Source organism: Talpa europaea (genome assembly GCF_964194135.1).
Source record: "Talpa europaea genome assembly, chromosome: 12".
NCBI classification, from domain to species: domain Eukaryota; kingdom Metazoa; phylum Chordata; class Mammalia; order Eulipotyphla; family Talpidae; genus Talpa; species Talpa europaea.
In genome coordinates, this window is record NC_140079.1 from 39,027,242 (window position 1) to 39,047,510 (window position 20,269).

Here is a 20,269-nt window from a genome sequence, read left to right on the forward strand (position 1 = left end):
TTAAAAGGGAAACTTGTGTTATTCTCTATTCTGGTGTAACACCTCTGACACCAAATATGTGGAGTTTTTCCCACTCTGACCAAGCCTCCAGTTCTCTGCAGACACCAACTGGGTGTCCTATGCTTTATTTCAATTTGGACACTAACTGGCCATAGTTAATGCAGTTCCTGCAGGTTAAGTGGTCAGTCCCGGTCCCACAAGACTGTCTCCACATCAGATGTTAGTTTCAAGTCCAGAACCTGTGCTTCTGACTGATTGAATATCAATTGGAGGTTCCTATAACCTCTTCCTTGGGTTTGATAATTTGGTAGGACAAGTCACAGAACTCAGGGCAGAATTTACAGTCATGCATAGCTTAACAAGGGGGATTCATTTTGAGAAATGCATCATTAGGCGATTTCATCTTTGTGTGACTGGCAGAATATAATTACATAAACCTAGATGGCACTGCCTGCTGCACACCCTGGCTCTATGTTATAGTGTTGGGACCACTGTTATATATGCGGTTTATTATTGACTGACTGTACTTAAGCACTCAATGACTGCTTAAGCAACGCATGACTGTATTTACTGGATTACTGATTTATTATAAGATACAACTCAGGAACATCCAGGTGGAAGAGATGCATAAGGCAGACTGACTGAGATGCCTTCCATGCCTTCTTCAGGTGCGCCACCCTCCTGACACTTGGATGTTCTCCAGACCCTGTAGTTTAGGGGTTTTGCTTGAGACCTTGGTTGAACCATCTGTCAATGCATTGGTGATTAGCTCAACTTCCAGCCCCTCTCCCCTGCCTGCAGGAAAGTTCCAACCCTCTAATCACCTGATTGTTTCCCCTGACAACCAACTCCCCTCCTGAGGCTGTCCTGGAGTCCCTCCAGGCATGTCATTAGCGTACAAAAAGTCTCTTATGCCGAGATTCCCAGAGTTTTAGGAACCTTGTTAGAGACCAAATATATATATATTCCCTATTAAGTCATAGTAGTTCATTTGTTATAATGGCCAAAGAAGTGTTCCATATTATCACCAGTTGATGTATAGTAGTTGGCTGTTTCCATTTTGGGGTGATTATGAACATGACTGCCATAGATATATGTCTGCAGGCTTTTGAGTGCACATATGTTTTCATTTATCTTGGGCAAATAAATAGGAGTGACTTTGTTGAATCTTACAGTAAATGTATGTTTAATTTCATAAGAAGCTGCCACATTGTCTCCCGAGTGGTTGAACCCCTTTGCCTTCTCACCAGCAATCAGTGAGGGTTCCAGTGCTCCATATTCTTATCACCAGTTGACTGAAACTGTCAGTTTTTATTTGCTTATCTGTTTTACCCATCCCAGTAGGTATGATATGACAGTTCATTTCCCTAAGGAAATGCATTCCCCTAGGAATCATAGTGATGTGTCCTGTTTCATCTTGCCATATGGATATCTTCTTTGGTCAACTGTCCATGCCTTTGCTCATTTATTTTTTATTTAATTGTCTTCTTAATTACCGAGTTAGGAGTTCATGATATAGTTTGGATACAAGTGCGTTGTCATATATTTTCTCCCAGTCTGTAGCTTTTTATTCTCCACAGTGTCTTTGCAAAGCAGTTTTCACCATATTTTAAAAATGTTGTTGAGGTTCATCACTAAATGCAGTTTGAATTTTTCACTCTTTAAAATGCCTGGATTTTTTCCCTTAAATTGGAATATCTGGTTGCTCAGGGCCCCCAGGCCACTCTTTTTTATGTAGGTTGCCTGGGCCCTGGGAACATTTGCTCTAAGGGGGGGGGTGGAATAGGCAAAGAACAGTAGCTAACATCTTGGTCTGAAAAGCCACAAGGTTTGGGTTTGAATTCTCAGCCCACTCTCGTTGTGTTACCCAGAACTAATTCTTCTCCCCTCTGAAGCTCAGTTTCTTTCTCTGTAAAATAGTCAGTGAAGTCTCTCCTGGCCTCCCTACTCCCAGCTCATGACTGGCCCAGAAAAAAAGTTCAGAATATGGAAACTGGTTTTGCTCTCTGGTCTGGGAGATTTCAAACATTTCTTAGCAGAGGGGCCGTTAAAATCGAATCTTATGCTGATTCTCAGTAGGTAGGACAAGAAAGGGGAGGCTTTCATTTCCTCCTTCTAACCTATTACACCCACCGGAGCATAGTCTGAAGTCTGCTCATCAGTCTAACCCCCTCATATTAACAATAGACAAGGGGTAACAGACTGGAGAGAGCACATGGTCAGGGTACAGCCGCTCGCTCTTCTCAACTCTCCGCATCTACTGCCTTGCTAAATCTACTCCCCGGATGCTGAGAGGCAATCACCACCATATTTTGAGTTCCTGTGCCGGGCACCTTTCTATTTCATCTGTGTTAATGCTGGTTGCCTGCTTCACCCAAGGTCAGTGGTAGTTGTCCCCATTTTATGGATGAGGAAACTGAAATTCAGTAATTTCCTCCAACTCATACAGCTGGGAAGTGACAAAGTCAGCAGATCCCTATCTCAGTCTCTGTGTTGCTGCCTTTGTCATAGCTCATCTGTATCTATCTCCACTCCAACTTACCAACATCCTGGGTCTTTGCGCTTGCTGTTCCCACACCTGGAGTGCTTTCTCCCACCTCCAGGTCTGCTACTTTTCATCTTTTATGCACACTCACACAGCAGATAAAATCATCTCTCCAGTAACTTGTTATCACCCATCTAGTTTTAATTCTCTGCAGGACACAATCCAGCTCACATATTATTGTATTCATTCATTCATTCTTATGTCTTAGGATTCATTTAATAAATTTTTATTGACCATCCATGTGTGCCAGGCCGTATTCTTGGCCCAAGGATAGAGCAATGAACAAAGCAGACCAAAACAAAACAAAACCCTGCTTCCAAGGCTTAGTTCTAGGAGGGAATGCAAACAAATTAAGAAGATAAGCAAAATATATCATATGTCAGGTAAGTAGTATCTTTTGGGTTTGATTTTGTAAGGAAGGGAAATATGAAATATTCGCTCACGGACAAACTATAGTTAGGTTGGTCAGGGGAGGCTACCCTAGTAGCTGACATTTAAGCTAAAGATTGAAGGACACAAAGAAGGTGCCACTGGAGATCTGAGAGGGGAAACAGCCTGTGCAAATGCCCTGAGCCAGGGATGTGTCTGGAATGTTTGGGGACTAGCAAGTAGGCCATTGTGGTTGCAGCAGAGTGAGGTGAAGGGGAGATGGCAGGTCATGGGCAGAGCCTGGTGGGCAGCAGAGGGACTTTGGCTTGTGCTCTCAGTGTAGTGGGAGCCATGAGTTTTCAGCAGAGAGCTAAGGAGAGTTATGACCTGACTTGAATGTTCACACGCTCCCTCTGGCTGCCCTGGGGCAAACAGACTGAAGGGAGAAGGCAGGAGTTGGGGACCAAGGCAGGGGCAAATGCACTTGTCCAGGCATGTGATGAGGTTGGGAGGCTGGCCAGGGAGAGAGAAGTGGATGCATTCTCGATAGATTTGGGTGATGAGGCTGATTTGAGGTTTATTTATTTATTTATTTTAAAAAAGATTTATTCATCCATGCATACAAGAGCTGGGGCACAGGACAGAGGTGTGGGGGGTGAGAGGATTCACCAGAGACAGAGCGGGGAACAGAACAGGCAGACTGACTGAAATACACTGCTGAGGGGAGCAGCGGGCAAGACAGAAGCAGTCTGCTGCGCCATGTGGGTTGCTCCCTGGCCAGCTGGGGATAGAAGTCGTGCTGCAGAGGCTGCGGACTGCTTCATAGTACAGTGCTTAACCCCTTGCACCACCAGGGAGGCCCTGGTTTGAGGTTAAAAGGAAAGAGTAAAGCCAAGGACAACTGCCCAACTTTTGGAGTATGTATTTCCACTAGTTTAACCTAACTGTGATCTGGCTGTCCCCGGGTCATTTCTGAGGGATGAATCATGGTCACTGCTGTGTCCCAGTGCCAGCAACAGGGCCTGGCACACGAAGGTGCTCAATAGTCAATTGATCTCTGCAGTTCTGTTTTCCTTCTCTCTTGGAGTGTATGTAATGTTCTTTATCTGCCCACCCCACCCCTATCTGTGCCAGGAATTTCCTTGATCTCCCCAAGACCATTTCAGTCCCTGACCCCTGTTCTCCCCCATCTGCTCCCTGCAGCTTCGAAGCAGAGAATGGACCCACATCATCACCTGGCCGCAGCCCCCTGGACTCGCAGGCGAGCCCAGGCCTTGTGCTACATGCTGGGGCAGCCACCAGCCAGCGCCGCGAGTCCTTTCTCTACCGCTCAGACAGTGACTATGACATGTCACCCAAGACCATGTCCCGGAACTCATCAGTCACCAGCGAGGCGTGAGCACCCTTCCCCTCTGGCCTTGTCATAGGCTGCATTCCCCAGCAAGAGTTGGATAGACACAGCCCAAGCCCCCCACCTGTCCTCCCCAGTGAAGGGTATCTGCCCCCTTCAATCCAGCAAGGACAGTCCCTTTCAGCTTATCTACCAGTGAGGACGAGTGTTCACCCTATGTCTGCCCCCTACCCAGACACACTGGGGCCCTCTCTCAGGCCAGCACCACCCCCCCCCCACGTCCAGGTATACCCCAGCCACTCAACCTGCTCAAGCCCACTTCTGCATATAGGCTGCCAGGACGTGGCCCCGCCTCAGCCTGTATCTCTAGCAAGGAGGAAACCTTTCCACTTGAGCCCTAATCTGCCAGCGCTTTTTTCCAGAGCGTCCACCTCATTTGAGCCCCCTCTCCCCCACCAGACTTCTATAATCCACCCCCTTTATGATGACAACCTATGCAGGCATGAGCAGCCCCCCACCTATTCAGCCCCTCCCCTCTCATGGGATTCTTTAGCTCTGCCCCCACCCGAGGAAGTACCCACCTCCCCTCTCTAGCCCTCCTCCTGCTCCCTCCACCTCCTTCCCACCCCTGCTCTCACCCAGCCCAGTCACTGTAGTGTGTCACTGTGCCTCTTTGTCATATTCCTTCAGGATCAGCCTTCAGCATGTCACTGCTGAGGCATAAGTGCCCCCTCCTTTTGCTCTATGGAGCCCCCACCCTGCAGGCCAGCCTCCCCATGGCCCAGCCCCCACAGTATTCACCCTAGAGAGCTGTTTGTATGGAATCCCTGTTGCAGTCCCTCTTCATCTGGAGGCTTGTGGGGGTGAGGGGTGAGGGGGGTGGGGGGGTGTCCCACTGTGAAGACCCCTGACCTGGCCCTGTCATTGATTTTAGGCATGCTGAGGACCTCATTGTGACACCGTTTGCCCAGGTGAGATTCCCTCCCCTAAGGAGGAAAAGGCCTCCAACTCTGAAGCAAACTTGGGGGACATGGGCCCTCTGGGCAGACCCCTGCCCTCACTACTGCTCCACACCCCAGGTGCTGGCCAGCCTCCGGAGCGTCCGCAGCAACTTCTCTCTTCTGACCAATGTGCCCATTCCCAGTAACAAGTAAGTCAAGGCTGGGCCCCCATGCCCACAATCATGAGGAACACTTGTATTCGACTTTCAGCCCTGCTGTGTGACCTCAGACAGGCACTTCACCTCTCTGAGCCTCTACTCAGGCGTTAGCTCCCCCTCGAGCCAGTAAGTCATTGAGATTTGAAAGCCTACCACACAGAAATGTTTATAAAGACTATTAAGGGGTCAGGACACATGGTGATAAGGCCATGGGTGGTCAGCCACCCAGCCTTGGCCCTTAATGCCAATTTGCTAGGCAAATAGCATTCCTATGGCACCTCCATTAGATAGCTGCCATGGGGTCCAGGAGATGGTATATAGAAAAGTGCTAGAACATTGTCCAGTGCATAGTAGGAGCTTATTAAATAGGAGTCATTATTTGGGGCACTGGTGTGGCTGAGAGCTGTTGGGTCTCTGGACAAAGCTATTTTCATAAGGGTCAAGGAATGGGAGGGGGTGCAGAGATGGTCAAGGAAGCAGAGACTTTGGCGAGACAGGACTTCACCCTACAGCTGACCAGCTGTGTAATCCTGAATTCACCTTCCTGAGCTTGTTTCCTGATCTGTGAAATGGGCTCTTGTGGGGCTCTGTGAGGGCCGCAGCAGACTACATGGTGGTGTGCCTGGGATACAGTGAGTGCTCAGAAAGAAGAGAACTGGCATTATACATGGAGAGGGGGAAACAGGTATCTTCGGGGTTGGGCCCAGGCTGACATTGGAGACCCATTTCTTTGCAGGCGGTCCCCGCTGGGCGGCCCAACCCCTGTCTGCAAGGCCACGCTGTCAGGTAGTTAAGCCCAGGGGGGGCCTTCTTACTGCCCCAGTGGGGGTCCCTCACCCAGGGTCGCTGTCTCGCCCCCTTCCCCAGCACCCCACTCACCTGGTGGACCCCCGTGACCATGGGTGGGGGATTCTGGGGGTCTGCCTGTGGATCTTCTCAGTCATAGCCCCGGCTATTCCTTCTTCAGAGGAGACATGCCAGCAACTGGCTCGAGAGACGTTGGAGGAGCTGGACTGGTGTCTGGAGCAGCTGGAAACCATGCAGACCTACCGCTCAGTTAGCGAGATGGCTTCGCACAAGGTGTGCAGGGGCCTGGGGCCTTGGGCCTGTGGGCCAGTGCTAGCACCTGGGCAGGGCTGGAGGGGTGGGGCCAACTAGGGTCAACATGTGGATGGTTATGGGTCGGGCCAATAGGGAATGGGGCAGGGCTGGAGAAGACTGGTGTGTTTGAGCATGTGTGTCTGCTTGTATGTCTATCCACAGGTGACTATATCTTTTGGGAGGATGGGGGGCGTATAATATGCTTGTATAGTCTGCAGGTGTGTATTTGTGGCTCATGCATCTGTGTGGCTGTCAATTGTCAGCCGCACATTTGCAGTACAGGGTGTGGATTCCGAGGGGAATGATGTGCAGGAATGATGTACAGATGCTGAACCTGTGGAGCATGTATGGGCTTGCACAGGCAATTATGCAGGGCTGTGTGTGGGAGTGTGCTGTGGGGGTGTGTGTGTCTGTGGGCATTGATCCAGATGCAAATCTGTGTATTTGAGTGACTGTGTGTGCTTGCAGGGCTGCAGGAGAGGATGCAGACCATACACTGCACAACTGCAGGGGGCGTCATTGAGAAAGTAGGCAGTGCAAATGATTTCTCAGCTTGTGCAGTGTTGTGGCAGTCCTTGTGGGAGGATGCTTATCAGGAAATGAGTGTGCAGGTGGAGGTGTGTGTGTTGGGGGTGCAGGTGCCTGTAGATGGAGGCTTGTCGGGAAACATGGGCGTCTGAGAGCTACTGTGTCTGAGGGTGCACTGAGCATCTCAGAATGTGACTGTGTCTTGGAGTGTGGATCCGCAAGTGTGTGTATATCTGTGCATCTGTGGATTTGAGAGTGAGCATTCCCTGTGTCTAAGGTCATGTGGATTTGTGTTTAAAAGTATGTCTATTGGTGTGTGTCTGTAAGTGTATCTAACATCTGGGTGTGTGTCTCCCTTGGTGTTGCTCTGTGCTCTCAGAAGGGGTGTGTCTGAAAACATTTATAATTGCATACTCAACTGTTTACCCATAAATGTGTTGGACATAAGAGTTGTGAGTTGTGACTATGTGTGTGAGAGAGGTAAGTGTAGCACTAACAGCATTTACATGTCTGTGTGTTCAAGTGCCTAAGAGCATGTCAAGTATCTGGCTCTGTGTTGGTGCCTGTGGAAAGGTGTGTCTCAGGGTGTTTGTGTGTCTTTGGGTGTCTCTTATATGTCCATGGAGGGGACAAGTCCTCTTGGGGGTGCCTCCCTCCTTATCCCTGGTAGCCCCACTTGGGTCCTGGCTGAGGTCCATGGGCTCCCATACCCCTTTAACGCCCCCCCCCATCTCCAGCACCACCTGACATCGCATGCAGCCTGCCAGTGCTGCAGTGAGCACGCACCCGCGCGCGCACACACAGGCACACACACGGACCCCAGAGCTTCCTTCTGGGACCCTCGCCCTTCCTGCCCCCCCATGGGCAGGGGTCCCTGGCCACCTCCAGCCATTGACGAGGGGGGGCCCATGAGGCCCAGGGACTGGTGGACCATGTAACCAGTGCTGCTGCCGGGGGCGCGGAGGGGAAGGGAGCCCCCAGCCCTGCTGGGCCGGCCCAGGCCCCTCCGCGGCTCCCCCTTCCACTGCCCACCTGCCCAGCACACCCCCCCCCAACGCACAGTGGCTGTTAACCCTAGAACTCCCCAGCTCAGGCTCTGTGTGCAGCAGCCCTGTGCAGGGCTAAGGCTTCAAGATGCCCTTGGTGGATTTCTTCTGCGAGACCTGCTCCAAGCCGTGGCTGGTGGGCTGGTGGGACCAGGTAGGGAAACTTGGGGTGGAGGATGGGCAGGAGACCCAGCCCTGGCCCTCCCACCTCGGGCCCTCCAGTCCTGGGTCTGAGTTTGTGTATGCAGCTGTGCACGTGTGTGGCCTGAAGATGAAGCCTTATGGCTGAGTCTCTGTGTGTGGCCCTGGGCTGGGCGTGGATGGTGGCTAGCTGGGAGTGTGTGGCTTTCCCTGGGGTTGGGTCTCTTGCTGCGTGTGCTTCTCAGTGCACACGTATGTGTGCAGGGGTATGGGTTTAATTAACCATATGTTTGTTTGTCTGGGTCATGGTGTGGCCCAGTCTGAGATCATGTGTCTCTGATTGTGTTGTTGTGTGTTGAACCATGTTTGGGAGCCCAGAGCTGCGTGATTTTTCTTGGGCATGTGATCCCAGTGTCTGTCTTGTTATGTGTGCTCCTTGGTTTTTGTGTGTGAGGCTGTGTGATGCTGTGCAGAACTGTGTAACATGGGAGTCTGTGACTGTGTGTGGTGGTGGGTCCATCTTGTGTGTGTGTCTCTGTGCACGCAGGGTCTCTGGGCAGCCCTGGGAGGTGTGAGTGCCCTGTCCCCCTGTGGGCCACATGGGCTCACCCTTTCTGATGAGTGTCTCTCCTGCCTCTCTGGACAGAGTCTGCTCTTGTTTTGAGGGTGCTTTGGCAGAATTTGGGGGCAGGGAGCTGATGCCCTTTCTCCTCTCTGCACAATGTCACAGCAGATGCTTGTGTGAAGTGGCATGGGGGGACCAGGGCAGGCCTCCAAGCCCAGGTTTGGTTGTGCTTCTTTCATCTGTGCATCTGCCCACCTCTCTGAGGTTGTGGAGAAGGGGGCTATGATGGGAACCCCCCTCCCCTGGTGAACGAACTAGCCTTTCCCCACTTCCCCGTTCTCCCCTGCCCCAGCAAAACGTTCTCGTCACCCAGAGCTTGGGTAGCACATTCCCTTCCAATCCAGGCTGGGGGCTGGAGGCCAGGACCCGCAGGCAGTGGGGTCTGTGTCTGCCAAGCCCTGGCTTAGGGTAACTCTGGGAAGGCAAGGGTTAAGAGACCTGCTGCCTGCCCCTCTTTCCCCCAGCTCAGTAGCTGATTGGAGGGGGAGTTGCTAAGGAGACTCCCATCTCCATGGCGACAGGATTCTCCTGATAGTCCATTGGCTTCCTGTTAAGCAGGAGCCCCTCCCTTCCACAGGTGCCCCTCTGGCTCCTCCTCTGTGGGGAGGAGGAAAGAGTCTGGGGAGGGGAGCCCCTCTCTCCTCATGCTGGGAGGGGAATGCTGGGTCGGGATTCCCCAAGCCTGCCCCCAACTCCCCGACACTGAGAACTGGGGAGGGAGGAGGGGCTGACCCCTCTGATGGATCCTCTGTTGGCTGCACAGAGAAGTAGGAGGGACTCATGGAGCCTTCAGAAGTTTCTTGAGAGTGTCTCCTACGGTGAGAGTTCCTCCCACCATGACCCCCAGCATTTCTTTCTTCTTGCCTCCTTCACCTTAGTTCAAAAGGATGCTAAACCGTGAACTCACACACCTGTCAGAGATGAGCAGGTCAGGAAACCAGGTCTCTGAGTACATCTCCACAACGTTCCTGGGTGAGTGAGGGGCTGCACTTCTGTGTGTGTGAGCCCACCTGGGCTGCAAGAGGTTGCCCTGGGTCCTATTGCCCTATTTGCCCAAACGATCAATTTTCCCTAAAGGTCAAAGTCACCCCATTCAAGAGATCCCATACTCAGGATGCCCTCAAATTCTCTCCAAGATGAAAAACCCTTTCCAAATTCAGTGGCACTCAAAATTCAGTAGAATCTCCAAATTCTTCCCAAATGCAGGAGGTCTCTCCCAGACTCAAGATGACCAAACTCAGTAAAGTTATCAAATTGAAAGGGTAACTGTCCTTATGAGCCCATAAAAGACCCCCAAACTTTAACAAACTTCCAAGATAAAAAACTCCCCCAATTGAGTAGCCCCCCCAACTTTAGATTTTTTTTGAAAGATTTGTTTATTTATGCATGAAAGAGCTGGGGGTACAGGCCAGAGGTGTGGGGGGGGCAGTGAGTGGATTCACCAGAGACAGAGTGGGGAACTGAACAGGCAGACTGATGAAATACACTGCTGAGGGGAGCAGTGGGCGAGACAGGAGAGGTCTGCTGCCCCATGTGGGTCACCTCCTTGGCCAGGGATTGAACTCCTGCTAAGTGCCTGCAGTGGCTGCATCTTAACCTTTTGTGCCACCAGGGAGGTCCCAACTTTAGTTTCTTGAACTCAATAGATTATCAAGTTTAAGAACCTGTAAGAGATTTTCCAAACTCAGGAGACTTTCCTAACTTGGTGGAATCCTAATACAGAAAAATACCCTCCAAGGGCCTCCCCGGTGGCGCAGCGGTTGAGCGCTGGGTTGCGAAGCTGCCTGCAGCCTCTGCAGCCGGTTCGATCCCCGGCTGCTCCCCGGCCACCGGAGGAGGGTCCCACATGGTGCGCAGACCTCTCCTGCCGCCCGCTGCTCCCCTCAGCAGTGTACTTCGGTCCTTCTGCCTGCTCTGCTCCCCGCTCTGGCTCTGGTGAATTCTCTCACCCTCCCACGCTTCTGACTGAACCCAGTGCATGTATAAACCAAACAAACAAACAAATAATAAATAAATAAATAAGACATGCCTCTAGAAAATTAAAAAAAAAAAAGAAAAATACCCTCCAGTTCATTGGAACCCTGAAGCTCATGGTAACCTCCAACTTATCCTGATCTCTGAACCTAAGAGCTTTCTAGCTGAGACTATACCTCCACTAAACCCAGGGTAATTTGACCTTTACAACTTATCACCAAACCACAAAGGCCCCAAATTTCAGAGAACCTCTCCCAAGGTCAAGAGATGGCTTCAGAGTTTCAAATGCTCCCGCCAATGGGGGTGTGGCTTGCCTGGATTCTGAGATCCAACCAATGGGAGCCCAGCATGCAAATAACTCCCATTAGGCCCTCTCATTGACTCGCAGCCCCAGGTCACAATGGGTGACTCTGGCTGAGCTCTGGAAGCCCTTGAAAGCTGAGGAAAATGGTTCATGGGGCTGGACCCCAGGCAGGCTGGTGTCAAGGGGGTGGGGGACCCTTGGAGCCAGAGACCACCCTTCCCTCCCTCTTCCCAGCACTGTCCACCCCCACCAGCACTCTAGGTCTCCATGAGGGTGTCTTCCCTACCAGAGAAGTTTCCCTGCCTATGGGGGCAGACAGCAGCTCTACCCACCCTATTTCCTCACTTCCCACACCACCCCCCTGCCAAACTTGGCGATTGCACTAGGGCCACCCCACAGCTCTGGGCCAGCCCCAGCATCCCCACTTCAGCCCACCACCTCCCAGAAGAATTCCAACCTCCCCTCTGGTTTCTGTCCTACAGCATGACACCTGGAAGGGCTCTGTCTTCCCAGGTGAGAATTCCTGGGCATGTGGGGGGCATGGAGGGGTGCTCATCTTTGCCCCTCTTCCATCTCTTCAGACAAGCAGAATGAAGTGGAGATCCCATCACCCACAATGAAAGATCGGGAAAAACAGCAAGTGCCCCGGCAAAGATCCTCCCAGCAGCCCCCACCTCCTGGGCCACAGTTCCAGCCCATGTCTCAGATCACAGGGGTGAAGAAACTGATGCACAGCAGCAGCCTGAATGATTCCAGCATCCCCCGGTTTGGGGTGAAGACTGACCAAGAAGAGCTCCTGGCCCAAGTGGGTGGGGGCTCAGCCAGGGCTGGACTGGAGAGGGCCAGGCTCCCCACACCCCCATTCCCATTGGGGCTCAAAGAAGGACTGGGCAGTGGGTCAGCCTGAGATGAGGATTCGGGTTCTATGCTCTTTATGTGCAGGGGAAAGGGCAGTGAAGGAGGAGGATAGGAAGGGCCTGAGTAAGGAGGTTGTCTCAGCTGTAGTTGGGGTGTGAATGGCACCATGGAGAGGAGCCTGCCTTTTGTACTTCTGGGTGATGGCATCACCCCCCTTATAGCTCATATGGAGACAAGAACAGTTTTCTGGAGAAGGTGAAGCTGGGAGTCTCAATCAGCCCCAGCAGCAGGGGGAGGGGTAGCAATGAGGGGGATCCAAGCAGAACCCCAGCAGCATCTACTGACCTAGGTTTGACTACTGGCCCTTCTGTCAGATTTGGGGCCATGGACTGCCACTTTGACACTTCCTGCAATGGACAGAATTTACGCTTTATGTCTTGAGTCAGCCCTGGCAAATCCTGCTCCTGTCAATTAAGCCCCTGCTATGCACTAGCACTGTTCTGGTTTCTGGGAAGACATGGAAAATTATCTCATGTCCTTCTGCACTCACGGTGGCTTAGCTCAAAGGCTGAACTGTGCTTGGGGTCAGCTGAGCTGGGTTCACATCCCAGGTCTGCCTCTTGTGAGTTGTAGGATTGTGGGAGAGTTAGGTGACTACTTTGCCTCTTCCAAACGAGACCACGTGCTTTGTATAGTGCTTGGCAGGTAATAAGCGCTCAGTAGACAGTTGCTGTAGTTGCTGTTATTTTCTACCCAGTAGAACCTGAGTAGTGAATTCTGTGCTGCTGAGTACACCGTCCACTGGGTGGGCTGTATTGGTGCTGCCTTTAGACCGAGCTGGGAACTCTTAGGAAAGAATCTAGAAAGCTCTGGGCCTTGTATACTTCTGAATTCTGGGCATCATCCCCACCAGGAACTGGAGAATCTGAACAAGTGGGGCCTGAACATCTTTTGTGTCTCAGATTATGCCGGAGGCCGCTCCCTCAGCTGCGTCATGTACACGATATTCCAGGTGAGGAGCTATTACAGCGGGGCAGGCTGATGGGTCAGGGTGCAGGGAGGAGGGCAGGAGGGGGCATTGAGGTCAGCAGGGTCACCACCCCTTCACACCTGCCCTCAGGAGAGGGACCTGTTAAAGAAGTTCCGAATCCCAGTGGACACGATGGTGACATACATGTTGACCCTGGAAGACCACTACCATGCTGACGTGGCCTACCACAACAGTCTGCATGCAGCCGACGTCCTGCAGTCCACCCACGTGCTGCTGGCCACACCTGCGCTGGACGTGAGCACTGCCCAGCCCCTGCCTCCCCAGCCCAGTCTGTCTCTCACTCTCTCTGATTACCTAACTCAGATCTCCTGTTCCTCTGGCCCTGATCGCTGATCTCCATCTCACTCTAATCCTTACCTTTCTCTCTATGGCCTTCTGATCTCACCCCAACTCTCTCTTTCTCTCTCTCTGACCTCCTCCCTCCCTTCTCCCCTTCTCTCCCTCCCTCTCTTCCTCCCTTTCTTTTGAGATCAAAGGAATGTTTATTATAGCTTGTATGGGCCTACCTCCTCATAAATAAATCTGTACAAAATTGGGAAGTAGGACTTTGATAGATACAGAAGGGGAGAAAATGTGGTGTTAAGGTTTGGGGGTCAGTACATATCATCAGACTCAGCAGCCTCCCATTCTCAGGTGCGCTAACAAGACTGCTCGGATCTCTACTGTAGTGGTAACAGCAAGAACCCTGCTGCAGGGGCTCTCAGAATTTGGGGGAGGAAGGGTTCGTAACAGGTTCAGCCTTCACTGCCACCTCCAGGGCCAACTTCAGGTTCTCACCTGATAGTAAGAACCCATTCAGGGGCCTCCCTGGTGACACAGGGGTTAAGTCTCAGCTCTGTCAGCTATCGGCTGCCACTGCAATACCCAGGGAGCTACCCACATGACGCAGCAGACTTCTCCTGTCTCGTCCACTGCTCCCCTCAGCAGTGTATTTCAGTAATTCCACCTGTTCTGTTCCCCACTCTGTCTCTGGTGGATCCTCCCACCCACCCCCCACCTCTGGCCTGTACCCCAGCTCTTGTATGCATAAATAAATAAAATAAATCTTTTAAAAAAAGAATCCATCCAAGGCCCATTCAGCTCACACCTGATGGGCATTTCCAGGGAGTAGAATGGATTCCTGAGGGCAATGTCTGGAGTAAATCTTATAAATCTTTCAGAGATAGTCTATGCCAGCTTGCCCAGGATCTGCCAGCACCACACACTTGATCCCTGTCAGTTTCTGGAAGCATTGCAGTTTGAATGTGTCTGTCTTCAGCATCTCAATGCCTGAGGGCCCTACTGGGGAGCCCGCCCTCCCTAATCTTCCTAAGCTCTGTTCTACTCTGACCTCCTCTATGGGCCCCCCCAGGCTGTGTTCACTGACTTGGAGATTCTCGCAGCCCTCTTCGCCGCTGCCATTCATGACGTGGACCACCCCGGGGTCTCCAACCAATTCCTCATCAATACCAGTGAGTGGCCCTCCAAGGGGTGGGGTGCCCTAGGCTGGAGGTGGACCCCGCAGCACCCCTCCGTGCAGGCTCTGGGGATGGATTGGTGAGACCTCCACCTGCCCTGATGCCTGCCCTGTTTTGGGCCTCAGATTCCGAGCTGGCACTCATGTACAATGACGAGTCTGTGCTGGAGAACCATCACTTGGCCGTGGGCTTCAAGCTGCTACAGGAAGACAATTGCGACATCTTCCAGAACCTCAGCAAGCGCCAGCGGCAGAGCCTGCGCAAGATGGTCATTGACATGGTGAGCTGGAGATGGGGGACAGAGTGGGAAAGGAAAGGGGCCCTTTGGGAGCGTTGGATCTGAGATCAGTGGCTCCTTTGTGGAGGCCACGACCTCTGGTGGCCTGGTGGGGGTAGGTTGCAGGGAGTGAAAAGTTCAGAAATCCTCATGGGTGGATGTAGAGGGCAGAGGACAGAGCTTCAGTGACCCCAGTGACACCCCCTTGCCCACAGGTGCTGGCCACAGACATGTCCAAGCACATGACCCTCCTGGCTGACCTGAAGACCATGGTAGAGACAAAGAAAGTGACCAGCTCAGGGGTCCTCCTGCTGGACAACTACTCTGACCGCATCCAGGTGACCCCCACACAACCCTTTTGCCCCTTTAGCTTCGGGGTACACCCCTCCCTCAGCCTGCAGCTCCTCCTCGTCTTTGCCTTCCAACCCCCATCTTTCCTCATTTTTCTCTTTAACTCCTGCTCATCTCCTTTCCCCCACCATCCCCTTCCCTCCTCTCCCCCCACCTAGCTCCCTGTACCTCCCTCTAATGTCTCTTTTCCCTCTCTCTCCTGACCTTTGCTCATCAGCCCCTTCCCATCTCTGCCCTCCTCCTCCATTCATCTCCCTCCTTTCTGTGCTCTGTCCATCTCCTTCCACCTCTTTCCCCCACTTCACCCCAAGAGGGGGAGGCAAAGAAGCCTGAATCCTCTGGGATGGGGGCATCGCCTCTGAAGGTCCCCCACCCCATGCAGGTCCTGCGGAACATGGTACACTGTGCGGACCTCAGCAATCCCACCAAGCCGCTGGAGCTGTACCGCCAGTGGACGGACCGCATCATGGCCGAGTTCTTCCAGCAGGGCGACCGTGAACGTGAACGGGGCATGGAAATCAGCCCCATGTGTGACAAGCACACAGCCTCTGTGGAGAAGTCTCAGGTACAACTTCAGATCAGCCAATTGAAGGGTCCAGGGCGGGTCTCCCCACCCCATCCTGGCTAGGTCATAACCTATCCTCCACAAAGTCAAGTTTTTGTTTTCTATTTTGATGGGAAATGTCTCCATAGAGCAGGTGAACTGAAGTGTCTCGGGTAGGTGGTAAACCTACCTGTGCTCATACAATTCTAGCTCATTTGCAGCAACCACCATAACATCATAATACTGACTTGGCTCTTAGTTACAAACCTTATACAAATTCCCAGTTTCCCTGTAACCTTGCTATTTAAATTGTCCCTGGTTTTGGTAGATTTTATTATTTTTTAATTAAATTTTATTTTATATAATTCTTATATAATTTTTCATTTTTGCACAATGTATGCATTTTCATTTTGGTTATATTCCCCATACAATTGCACCCCCCTTATTTTGACACTAATCCTTCCTCTCCCCTCACCCCCCGCCGTAGTGTGTCTCTAGTTTATAGTTGCTTGTTGATTTTGATTTTTACTTTGTATTAATTAGTCTTTTTCCTGGTCCCTTATTTAGGTTTTCTAAATTCCTGCTATGAGTGAGACCATCTGGTATTTTTCTTTTTCTTTCTGACTTATTTCGCTGAGCATGATCCCTTCTAGCTCCATCCATGTTGCTACAAACTGCATGTGTTTATCTTTTTTGATTGCTGAGTAATATTCCATTGTGTATATGTACCACATCTTCTTGATTGGTTTTGGTAGATTTTAAAGTGAGATGGAATGACTCATCTTCATCGTGTGCCAATTTAATTTAACAAGAAAGGGCCTCCCTGGTGGCGCAAGGGGTTAAGACACAATCTACGAAGCTATTAGCAGCCACTGCAGCACCAGTTCGATCCCCAGCCAGGGAGCAACCCACATGTCACAGCAGACCTCTCCTGACTCACCCGCTGCTCCCCTCAGCAATGTATTTCAGTGGATCTGCCTGTTCTGTTCCCCACTCTGTCTCTGGTGAATCCTCTTACCCCCACACTTCTGGCCTGTACCCCAGTTCTTGTTATGCATAAATAAATACATCTTTACAAAAAATAGTTTAACAAGGAGAACAGGAAAACAATCTCTTAAAAGATAAGGCTAAAATGTGAATGTAAGTTTCTCATCCTCCCACTTTCGAACTCTTCCCTGGTTATGTCCATCCTTCCCAGCTCACTGTATATGCCCTTCCACACCAGAGCTGTCCAGCCTGGGCACTGTTGACATTTGTGAGCACAGCATTCTTCAGGGTGGGGGACCACCCTGTGCATTGTAGAGTACTGAGCAGCATCCCTGGCCTTTACCCACAAGCTTCCAGGAGAACCCTTCCCTCCAGAAACTTCCAAATGTCCCCTGGGCATGCAGCAACATCCCCCACCCCCACTCCATGGTGAAAACCAATTTTATCAGCTTTATTATTTAGTTATGTTCATAGACAGCTTCACAGCAATAATTTGTGGGCTTAGCTTTTTTAAAAATGTACACTGTGTGAATATATACCTATTTTTATACATCTTGCCTTTTTAAAGATTTATTTTTATTTATTTATTCATACAAGAGCTGGGGTCTAGGCCAGAGGTATGGGGCGGGGTGGGTGAGAGAATTCACCAGAGACAGAGTAGGGAGCAGAACAGGCAGATCTACTGAAATACACGGCTGAAGGGAGCAGTGGACAAGACAGGAGAGGTCTGCTGCACCATGTGGGCTGGCCATAGCTTGATAGTGCTGAGACTTAACCCCTGCGCCACCAGGGAGGCCCAGCTTTCCTTTTCTTCCCAACAATGACTTGGAGATCTTACCAAGTTTTTACACAGAGAAACCTTTTATGCTACTGTATAGTCTTCACACTGGTATAGATAATGATTTGTGTGATCATTCCCCTGTCAGTGGACATCTAACTATTTAGTAGTTAGGAATTCACAGTGATATAAACAAGATAAAGTTGTTGGTTTGTTTCATGTTCTCTCTCTCTCATGAGAAGTCTATAGAGAAAAGGAGTTTTGCTCCACGAAGTTGGCAGGCTCCCCAGGGCTTTCAGTTTTTCTCTTCTATCTTCTGAGGCATGGGGCTTGTATCCTCAGTTTTGCTTCTCATGGTCAAAGATGACATTGAAGCTCCAGCCTTTCTAACTGCATTGCAGGAGGAAAGGCCTCTGCTGGCTGAGGCAGCATCCCTCCCCCATGCCCCTTTTACATATGGTCACATGGCCACCATGTCTTTGCAGGGGAGACTGGGAAATACAGTTTTCAGCTGGACTCGTGACCTCCTACCAGAAAAATCAAGATCATCAATAAGGAGGGAAGATGATATCAGAGTGTTAATCAGTAGTTTGCCATGAAATTATTTCTAGTTTCTCTTTGCTGCAAAAAAATGCTCATACTAAATATTTGGAGTATACAACAGCTTCTAATCCTATTAATAATAAGTCAGATGGCACTCAACAGCAGGGATGTGATCTGGGAAATGCTTCACCGGGCAATTTTATTTTGTGTGGTAGAGTAAGGACATAGACCTGGCTGGTAGGGCCTGTGGCATGACCCTCAAATATTTGGTCAGTTGTTGACAGAAACGTCATTACGCAATGTGTGACTGCGTCCAGTTTTTGTTTACATCTCATATGTGATTTTCTTTTCTTTTTTTAAAGATTTCTTTATTTTTGCATACAAGAACTGGGGTACAGGCCATGGGTGCACGGGGTGAGAGGATTCACCAGAGATAGAGAGGGGAGCAGAACAGGCAGACTGACGAAATACACTGCTGAGGGGAGCAGCGGGTGAGACAGGAGAGGTCTGCTGCGCCATGTGGGTCACCTCCCTGGCCAGGGACAGAACCTTATGCTGCAGTGACTGCCAATAGCTTGATAGTGATGAGACTTAACCCCTTGCACCACCAGGGAGGCCCCATATGTGATTTTCTTCAGTAAGAATTTTTCCAGGGTGGACATGGAGAAGCACGATTGCTGGGTCAAACGGCATCAGCTTCTTTTTTATTTCCTTAGATCCCTCAGCACCTGCATTAGCAGGCCCGGGGTTTATACCTTCTTCCCCTCCCCCAGGTGGGTTTCATCGACTATATTGTGCATCCACTGTGGGAGACGTGGGCTGACCTGGTCCACCCAGATGCCCAGGAGATCCTGGACACGTTGGAGGACAACCGGGACTGGTACTACAGCGCCATTCGGCAGAGCCCATCACCACCACCCGAGGAGGAGCCAGGCCACCCACAGCCACCGGATAAGTTCCAGTTTGAGCTGACCCTGGAGGAGGAAGAGGAGGAAGAGGCATCTGCCACCCCAGGCACATTTGAAACACAGGAATTGCCCACGACCCAGGCTGCATCCCCAGCTGAGGCACCCTTCACAGTTGAGGCCCACAGCCAGGACACACCCGCGGAGGCAGGGTTAGAGGAAGCGTGCCTGACACAGCAAGCAGACTTAGCAGATAGTGTGGCTACGGGCCAGGAGGGGTTCATGTGCCCAGATGTGTCCATGGAAGTGGTAGGCTGCAACAGCCCCCCTGCCCTGTCTCCTGAGAGCACCCCTTTGCCTGCCTTGAGGACCCCACCCCCTCCAGAGGAGGCCCCGGGCTTCCTGGGCCTCCCCTCTATGGTGGCCGAGGTGGGGGCCCAAAAAGAGCACCAGGCTGCCAAGAGGGCGTGCTGTGCCTGCCCAGGGACATCTGCCAAGGAGCCACCCACACTCCCAGCTCCTGGTGGGTGGGGGTCTACTGGAGGCCCTACCTGAGCCCCAGCCCTGATATCCTGTTACCCTCCCCGCCTCCCTTCACCGCCATCACCCCCCAACCACCTCCTCTACTGCCTCAAAGACTCTTGGGCCTCCTGAGAAAAAAGAAAACAGAAAAGTGGGGTTTTTTCTCTTTTCTTTTTTTCCCCTTTTCCCCCACCCCCATCCTTGGGGCCTCTTTTTGGAGGTGGGGGCTGGGGAACGAGGGACTGAGGTCCTGGAAGGGATTTTATTTTTTGAATTTTAATTGTTACATTTTTAGAAAAAGAAAAAAAAAGAAAAAAAATACCAGGATGAAACACAGCAACTGTAGATGCTCCTGTTCCCTGCTCCCCTTGTCACCTCCTGTCCCCCACCTCCCCGAGTTCTGTCTTCCGGTCTCTAGGCTCTTTGCCTGGGTCTAAGCAGGCTTTTCTTCTGAATTTAGGAGGGTCTAGAGAGAACACAGCCAGGAATAGCCATTCTGGGTGGGGCTGGGCATAGTCACTGTGGAGGCCCCAGCTCCGTCCCTTCTCAGGCAAGCTGTCCCCCCAAGTCTTCCGCCTCATTTTGCACAAACTCGGCAATACTGACTTGGTCGGGCAGGGGGAGCTGTGCACTTCAGGATGCAGAGGGGGTGTTAAAGGGACACTGACACCACCTGCCTTTGGTCTGAGGAGGGCCTGCTTTTCCGCCTTTGCTTGCCACGCCCTTCCTCTTCTACATTGGGTTCTGTTTGAATTTTCTCTGTTTTGTGGGGTGGGCAGCTCCATAGCACACCCCTCCTTTCAGCTGCTTCTCCTTTTGTTTCTGCCTTAATGATTCCCATGGCCATAGGAGA

At 51.4% G+C, this 20,269-nt stretch overlaps 1 protein-coding gene across 2 annotated transcripts in view; it reads left to right on the top strand.

Moving 5' to 3' along the window:
• Window positions 1-19,507, top strand: part of PDE4A (phosphodiesterase 4A) — a 34,776-nt gene extending 15,269 nt beyond the window's left edge. For both annotated transcript variants that reach the window (XM_084249685.1, XM_084249686.1), the window contains 14 exons: window positions 4,118-4,309; window positions 5,200-5,236; window positions 5,345-5,415; window positions 6,161-6,210; window positions 6,392-6,504; window positions 9,744-9,837; window positions 11,725-11,948; window positions 12,915-13,013; window positions 13,122-13,286; window positions 14,404-14,503; window positions 14,635-14,789; window positions 15,002-15,124; window positions 15,520-15,702; window positions 18,763-19,507. In XM_084249685.1, the coding sequence (XP_084105811.1) occupies window positions 4,118-4,309; window positions 5,200-5,236; window positions 5,345-5,415; window positions 6,161-6,210; window positions 6,392-6,504; window positions 9,744-9,837; window positions 11,725-11,948; window positions 12,915-13,013; window positions 13,122-13,286; window positions 14,404-14,503; window positions 14,635-14,789; window positions 15,002-15,124; window positions 15,520-15,702; window positions 18,763-19,449 (2,293 nt within the window). In that variant the 3' untranslated portion in view covers window positions 19,450-19,507. The remainder of the gene's footprint in view (window positions 1-4,117; window positions 4,310-5,199; window positions 5,237-5,344; window positions 5,416-6,160; window positions 6,211-6,391; window positions 6,505-9,743; window positions 9,838-11,724; window positions 11,949-12,914; window positions 13,014-13,121; window positions 13,287-14,403; window positions 14,504-14,634; window positions 14,790-15,001; window positions 15,125-15,519; window positions 15,703-18,762) is intronic.
• Window positions 19,508-20,269: the final 762 nt, after the last annotated feature.